This window comes from Mirounga leonina, unplaced genomic scaffold, assembly GCF_011800145.1.
Source record: "Mirounga leonina isolate KUSES-001 unplaced genomic scaffold, KU_Mleo_1.0 Mir_104, whole genome shotgun sequence".
In the NCBI taxonomy this organism is placed as follows: domain Eukaryota; kingdom Metazoa; phylum Chordata; class Mammalia; order Carnivora; family Phocidae; genus Mirounga; species Mirounga leonina.
In genome coordinates this window covers 15,558,709-15,566,402 of record NW_023270231.1, presented here as the reverse complement: position 1 = coordinate 15,566,402, position 7,694 = coordinate 15,558,709, and the positions used below count along the sequence as shown (strand labels likewise).

General features: G+C 61.0%; 1 protein-coding gene across 1 annotated transcript; it reads right to left on the bottom strand.

Annotated features, from left to right (window-relative positions):
* Positions 1–2,260: 2,260 nt before the first annotated feature.
* On the bottom strand, positions 2,261–4,433 carry TLX3 (T cell leukemia homeobox 3). The gene is made up of 3 exons (XM_035012500.1): positions 4,013–4,433; positions 3,417–3,660; positions 2,261–2,471 (listed from the first exon to the last, which is right to left on the bottom strand). Exons 1-3 carry the CDS (start codon positions 4,431–4,433, stop codon positions 2,261–2,263), a joined length of 876 nt encoding a protein of 291 aa, XP_034868391.1.
* Positions 4,434–7,694: the final 3,261 nt, after the last annotated feature.

Sequence of the window (7,694 nt, the reverse complement as noted above, 5' to 3'; positions counted from 1 at the left end):
CCCCGGGGAGGAGGTGCTCAGCCAGCAAAGGCAAAGAAGGTCGTTCTTAGATGTTTAAGTCCCCGGCCGGAAGGCCAACGTTTCCCATCCCGATAGGGGTGTTCACCGGGCTTTTTAGGGAAGAAAAGAGAAGCATTTCCAGAAACCACCCCCCAAAGAGACCTGAAGGTCTGAGTCCCTCTAGTTCCTCTCTGGGGGTGTCTATAAGTCCGGGCGGGTAGGGCTTGGAGGTGGAGGTGAAGGCAGCAACCATGGGAGCTCCCCCTGTGTTTCTTAGACTCCCTCCCGTCTCTGGAGCCCTGCCAGTGAAGACGATCCCACAGCCCGCGTACAACGAAGGCGCCCAAAGCCCGGAGCCCGCAGGGTGGCGCTTGGCCAGGGGGAAGGCGGTGTGCTGAGGGGGGGGGGGAGGTGGCCCCAGGGCCTGTGGGACAGCCCCAGAACTGTTTCGCCTCAGGAAGCTAATGGGAGCCGGGTCAGGAGGAGGGGGTGGCAGAGCCAGACACACAGAAAGAGAAGCGAAGAGATTCTGAGAGCAGAACAAGAAAACAAAAAGGAAACAGGAGAGGAGGGAAGGAGGAAGAGAGGGAGGAAAAGAAACCTCGAGAGAGACAGAGGACGGGACAGTGAGAAATGGAGAGAGAAGGGGGGCAGGATACCACAAAGAAAGAGTCGGGGAAACTAAAAGCAATAGTGAACGAACTATATAGGGAAACATAAAACTGTAAAGGAAAGCAAAAGTTACAGTAGCACGGAGACCCAGAGTAACGAATAGAGTAGAAAATAGAGAACATCGTGGAGAGGCCAAAAATAAGAAAAAAATTAAAAGACCGAATAAAAGGGGAAAAAATGAGGGAGAAAGAGGAAATGTTCACGAACGCTTCCAGTGTGTGTCTTGTTGGAAGGGACCACCCACCGCCCGTCCCGTGATCCCCAAACTCCCAGCTTTCGAGCCGAGGTAAAGCTGGGTGGACTGGGCCTCGCTGCTTTCACACCTGGGCTCGGTATTCCAGGGTTTCGGGGCGCCCCGCCCCTCTCCTGAACAGTGACGCCGCCAGTCTGCGGTGACGTCGCTTGACGTCACGCCCCACCTGCGGTCCCGCGTAAACCAAGAGTGTACAGATGTTCAAGGGTTTGTGCCCCGCGCTTACTCCACAGACACCGAGGGTTTGGAGACCCAGGACATGCGCCGGTTCTGTGCACACAGCCCGCCCACAGTGCGCCCAGATCCCCTATTGCCAGTCCTTGGGTCCGCCCAGGGCCTGAGGCCTCACTGGAAAAAGAGGAGGTCAGTGGGTTGTGGAGGGGGTTGGGGGTGGGGAGGGGAAGGGCTCCGAGTTCTTAGAAGTTCGAGGTCACGGTGCCTTCACCCCCTAGGTGGGTCTGGCCTGTGACGACCTAAGTACCCGCCGGGGGGTGGGGTGGGGCTTTCATCCCCAACCCTGCCTGGCGCCGACCTTCGACCTCTCGGCCTTGAGTGCCCTTCCCATGTCCGCCCCACCCCGCCGGCACCCAAACTGCCAGCGGCCGGCACGCACTGACCTGCACCGCGGATCCTCCCCGGGGCCCCGGGCCGGGGTCGGAGCTGAGGCGAAAAGCGACGAAGCTTGGAGACGTGGACGCGCCCCCGGGTACACTGCGGCTCGGCCTCTACCGCCGATGGGGTGGGGCGCAGGGCCGGGCTCGCCGAGCATTATTGGAACGAAAACGAAATAAAAGCGGCGTTAAGTGAAATAGCTAACTTTTTTATTAAATAAAACGACTTAAATAAAAGGAACGGAAAAGGAGAGGAGTGGGCCCAGCCTAAACGCAGGGTGCCCCAGCCCTGGCGCTCCCCCCAGCCACCTGGTCGGCCGCCCCTCCTCCAGCGGCCCCCGCGGGGGAAGCAGGTGGCCGGTTTCTAAAGAAAAAAGCCAAAACTTTTATTATTTACACGTTTGGGCAAAAGTACAAAGTATAATACAGGCGCCCGGCCCGAGGGGTGCGGGCGAGGGGCGGAGAAACGTAAGGCGCTTTCTTTGTCAGGCCCGGGCCTGGGGCGGGACTGGGCGCGGGGCGGGGGCTCGGATTGTGCAGCCGCGCGGAGCCCGGGCCCAGCCCCCCTCCGCGGCCGGCGGGGATGCGGCCGCGCCCCGGGGCCTACTCGAGCTCGGAGGCCCCTGTCCCTCTCGGCCTCGGGTCCCCCCCCAGCCCGGCTGGGGGCCCGGGGCGCCCCGCCGGGTGGGGGCGGCGATCCTTGGCGACTGTGCGCGCTGGTGGCTCACACCAGAGAGGTGACGGCGGGGACCTTGGAGCTGTCCTCCTCCCAGGGCTGCAGATTCTGCAGAGCAAAGAGCGACGAGTTGTGCAGACAGAGAGGGTCGGGCTGGATGGAGTCGTTGAGGCTCTTTTGGAAGGCGTCGTGTTGCAGCTGCAGCATGAGCCGGCTCGCCTGCTGCCGCTCCGCCTCCCGCTCCTCCGCCGTCTGCCGCCTGCACCGGGGGAGGGAGAGGGACAGCACCGTCATGCACCCGGCACTGCGGGGCTGCCGGCGGGGCCCCAGCCCTCCCGGGAGCGGAGGCCAGCCGGGAGCCTCGAGGCGCAGGACCCGTCTGCACCCCTGCTGGCGCTGTGCGCCCGAGGCCCGCGCGTCCGGGGAGTGGGTTGGCATCGTTTGTTTTTGTTGAGTGTCGGGCGGTCGCGGGGAGGGGACTCAGCCCGCTGCCCACCTGCACGTCCGGGTATTGTGGCTTCGCCAACAACAAAGATGTTTCTTTTGCGGGATAACAAGGACAGGGCGTGTGTGTAACTGACTCGGCCCTGCGGACAGTCGGATCGCTAGGGTCCGCGGGTGGGAGGGCTGGCTCTGCAACTGCCCGCGCCGTGTCCCTGGGCCGGGTCAGCCTCATCCAGTTCTCCCAGGCCCTTCTCGAACCTCTCTTCCAAAACGCGATCGCTTCGCCGTTCACGGGTTGGATGGAAATAGGGATCGGATAAAAACGGGGCTGGAGTCAGGATGAGGAGCCAGAGGGGGAACATGGAGCCCGCGCGGACTGTCGGAACTCCTAGAGCGCAAGCTGGAGGGATTAGGGGAGTGCGAGAGACCCCGGGGTGGGGGGTGGGTGGCGCGGCTGCTGGTGGAGGTGCAGGTGAGAGGAAACCGAAAGGGCTCAGAGACGGAAGAAAACACGGAGAGTTGGAGAGGCGCACGAGAGCGACACAGGGATGAGAATGGAGGAGAAGCCGAGGCGCGGGAGAGGAGAGAGAAACGCAGGCCGGCGGGAAGGAGAGAAGGGAGATAAAATTTGGGAAGGAGCGTGGGAGGCGCAGCCCTGGGAGGGCGGGTAGCGGGTAGCACAGAATGGGGAGAGCGCGAGGCTGCGGCGCGGGGCGGGTGAAGGGCGGGTGCAAGATGGGCCGAGCCGGGCCTCTCTCACCGCCACTTGGTCCTCCGGTTTTGGAACCAGGTCTTGACCTGCGCGTCCGTCATTTTGAGGGACTTAGCGAGCGCCGCCCTCTCGGCCGAGGCCAGGTACTTCTGGCGGTGGAAGCGCTTTTCCAGCTCGCAGATCTGCACCCGAGAAAAGGACGTGCGCGGCTTCTTACGCTTGGGCGGCGTCCTGTTCTGGTAGGGGTGGCCGATGCGCCGGGTCACGGTGAAGGGCGTGAGGGCCGCCGCCGCTGCGGAGACACACGAGGCCCCCTGAAGCCCAGCCCGGCTCCACTGCCGTTCAGGCCCCATGCGGACCCCGTGCCGCCCGGTGGGGCGCAGAGTGCTCCGCTATTTCGTTGGTCCCTCGCGTCCCCAGCGGCACCAAGCCGGGCGGGAGTTACCCCTCTTCCCCTGGGCGTAGGCTTATTTCCCCGAAACTCCCTGATTTTCCTCCCCCTGTGGTTGCCCGGGGCCCCGGGCGCTGAGGCCTCCAACGCGCTTGGGCCTCCGGAATCGTTTCCCAGAGTGGAGCACCTAGGGCGCGGCGCCTCTGGCCCCGGGAGGGCCGAGGCCCGGTGCCTGTTCGCTGGCCCTGCTCACCTGTGAAGCGGTCTTTCACGAACCGGCGGCTGCTCTCCATCCAGGGGAAATTGAGGCCGCCCAGGCTGGAGACCGTGGGCACGGAGGGCATGGCGGGCAGCGCGCTAGGCAGAGGCGGTGGCACAGCCCCGGGCAGCGGCCTGTGCGCTGGCACTCGGATCACGCCGGCGGGCGCCAGGCTCAGGTTGACACTGTAAGATCCCGGGTCCTCGAAGGGCGCGCCCAGGCCGGCAAAGGAGGCGGGTAGAGACGGGTATGTGGCGCCCGGACGGCCCCCGGGGGGCCCTCCCAGGTAGCTGGCGCCGTCGGGGCCCCGCGGGGCTGGTGCGCTGTCCTGGTCCGGGCTGTTGAGGATCTGGTCGATGCCGAAGCTGATGGGCTCGTGCGGGTGCGGGGTCTGCGCGCTGGCGGGCGCCTCCATCCTGGGCGGGCGGAAGGGCTGGGCTGGGCTGGGCGGGGAGGCGGCTGGGTCCCTGTTACGGCGCGGCCATGGAGCGCCCGGCGCCTCTCGTTGCACTGAAACTTTGCCAAGAGTGCGCGGGCCCGACAGGCTCTGTGTCATCTTTCTTGAACCGAACCTGGAGTTTCCGCTGCTAATTCCTCTCCCGCCGCAGCCATTGGCTGCGATCAACAAGCCTCTCTCCTCCCATTGGCTCCCGGCTTTCAATAAAGGCCTAATTCATGGAAATAGGAGCTTAGGGACTGTTCCAAGGTGACATCATTTTAACAAACGAACAATAGGTCAAATTTATTAGCCGGGATAATGGGCGGCGGATATTAGCGCCCGAACCGCAGCCTCCCAAACCCGAAATCTAACGAAGCTGCAATTAGCAGACGCTCCCCGCTCCTCCTGGCCGGGGCCGCTATCCGGCCACAGCGCGGGGCGGGCCAGGGTGCTCTGCTGGTAAGATTGTCGTTTGCGGAGGGGGGTTTCGTTTTCTTCCAAATTTTTTCATCTGGGCAAAAACCAAACCATGCGAATCCTTTCAATTGCAATGGAGTTGCAAGCCCGGAACGACCCTGTGGAATCCGCGGAAGCCTCTTGGACCCTCCACCGCCACGGGAGCAACGAAAGGAGCGCACCACCCGGCGCAAGCTCCGCGCTCCCAGCGCGCGGGGTGAGGGGAGCACTACAGCATGCTCCGCGCTCCCGAGGACACCGACCCGCGTGGGGAGAATTCGCCCCCGCCCGGGCCACTTTGGAGACACTCCCTGGCCCCCGCCAGGCGGACCGAGGTGTGACTCGCAGGTGCCCACGCGTGCGGGGCCCGGCTGGTCTAGGGACCCAGGGTCGCCCGCTGGGGAGCGGGGCTCCAGGCCCTCGAAATTCGTTGCAGGATGGACGGGGACTGTGGTCGCGAGTGGGAACCCGCCCATGGCACTGCAGGTGTGGGGACCTGGGGTACCCGAGGGGCGAGGCGCGGGGGCGGCTCATCTTTGGAGCAAAGAGCGGGATTTCTTTGGGTAACGGGAGCAGCGAGTCCCTCCCGCTGCAGGCCAGCCTGGGCGCTGGGACCACTCCCTCCCTGCTCCGCTCACGCCCTCAAGGACTGTCGAGGCCGGCCAGGGGCACCGTGGACAGGACAGGACAGGACCGAACGCTGGGCGGTCACCCCAGCGCCAGCCTCGGCTGTCTACCCTGGAGGGAGACAACAGAATCGTTGTCTACCCACGAATTCTAACATCGTTAGGTGCAAACTGACTGCTGCACACCTGGCCAGGCCCCTCTCACTCTCACCCTGTCTTGGGGATGTGGTGAGAGCTTGGAGATATGGTTACCCAGAACTGAGTGTTCACATTTGGGTTGGTCACTTTCTAGCTCGGTGACCTTGAGCAAGTGACTTCCTATGTTTAGGCTTTGGTTTTCTTGTTTGTAAAATGGGCAATGCGTGCATTGCGGGATTGTCAGTAAGCCTTGAATGAGATACTAAGAGAATGCAGGGCTTAGGGCCTGACACATAGTAGGCACTGAGCTTCTGGGCTGCCCTCCCACCCCCACCCCCAAGGGGATGGTTGACGTATTATTCTGATGATTCTTGTTTATTTATTTGCAGTTTTATGTTTGCAGAGTCTCAGTCTCTTGAAGAGAAAAATGTATTTGTCTATCAGTGGGATCAGTCCCAGAGGACCCGGAAGGGCAGGAGAGAGCATGTTAGGGCTTCTTCCTAATAATCTGCCCCCAATGACCAAGAGGCCTCAGGATTTGCAATCTTAAGGCCTGCGTTCCTGAGTCAGGTCACCGTCCTACTGTGTGACCCTGGGCAAGTCGCTGGCTCTGGCTGGGTGGGGAGAATGAGGCTACTGGAGAGTGAAGGGTGAGGAGGGAGCGTGCCCGGCCCTGGGCCCGGGATGAGCCCTCCTTTACTCCCTTGGGGATCCAAGGACCTTCAAATGGAGCCGACATCATTGCTCCCATGCTAGGGACCTCCTGCTTCTAAATCAGACTCTGCCACTGGTAGTCTGGGGCTGTTTGGTCCCTCATTGCCTCTCCTGGAGCCTCCTTTTCCTTATTTGTAAAACAGGAAGGGTAATAGCTATCCCCAGGGTGGCTGTGAGAAGTAAATGAGATAAGGTTTGTGGACAAGCCTGCGAGAAACCGGATTATATAATAATAACTTTAAAGACAACAGTGGAAGCACGGTAGGTTGAGAACTTAGTGTGTGCCAGGCAGGGGGCTGAGCACGTACTTATTCCTCACAACAACCCTGTGAGGAAAGGCTGTTATTGATCCCATTTTTTACCTGATGAGGGCACTTTGGGTCAGAGAGTTCACGCGGCTCTCAGCCCCCCTCTCCAGGGCCAGGTAAGCACCTGACCAGCTCTATCAATTTCCTTTCTGGCTTCTCAAGCCCCGGGTTACAGGCCTGTCCTCCCCACTTCCCGGCTTTGTTAAATTGGGATGACAAGGCACACCCCACAGAGGTATGTGGGCATAGAATTAAAGAGAAGTGGGTGGTGTGGCCAACACTGCCCCGAGGGCACACACGATGAGTGGTCCAGTGCGTAAGGATCAGATTCTGACCTCTGTTTACCAGCTGTGGGCTTGGGAAATCGCTCATCCTTTTTGTGCCTCAGTTGCTAGTCTTGTAAAGCAACTGCACCAACGTCGTGGGATTAAATGAGCCCGTCCAGTGAAAACACCCAGCAGTGCCAGGCATGGGACAGAACTCGGCCTCACACCCCCACCCCCCACCCCCGGGTCCCAGCTTTCTGAGATGCCTGGGTTTCACCATCTTCCAGCAGTAGGCGCCTTGGGCCACTGATCACAAACCCCTCTTTTCCAGCCCAGACAGAGCGGAGCTGTTAGTCAGCCCAGGAAGGGGCGTAAATGGGGGCAGATAGTAGTCCCTGGGACAGGGGTTCTCAAAGTATATGCCTAGACCAGCAGCAGCAACAGCACCTGGGAATTTGTTAGAAATGCAAATTCTTGGACCCTAGCCCAGACTTACTGAATCTGAAACTCCAGGGTAGGGCTAGGCAATCTGCTTTCACAAGCCCTCCAGGTGATTCTGATGATCGCTCACATTTGGCAGCCGGTGCCCAGAAGAGTGTCCGTTTCATCCAAGTTTTCAAATTCATTGTTACAATGTTGTGGGAAGATGCTCTCATAGTTCCAAACTCTCCTGCGAATCTGAGCTAATGTCCTCTACTCTTTATTCTCAGTGTTACTCAGCTGTGCCTT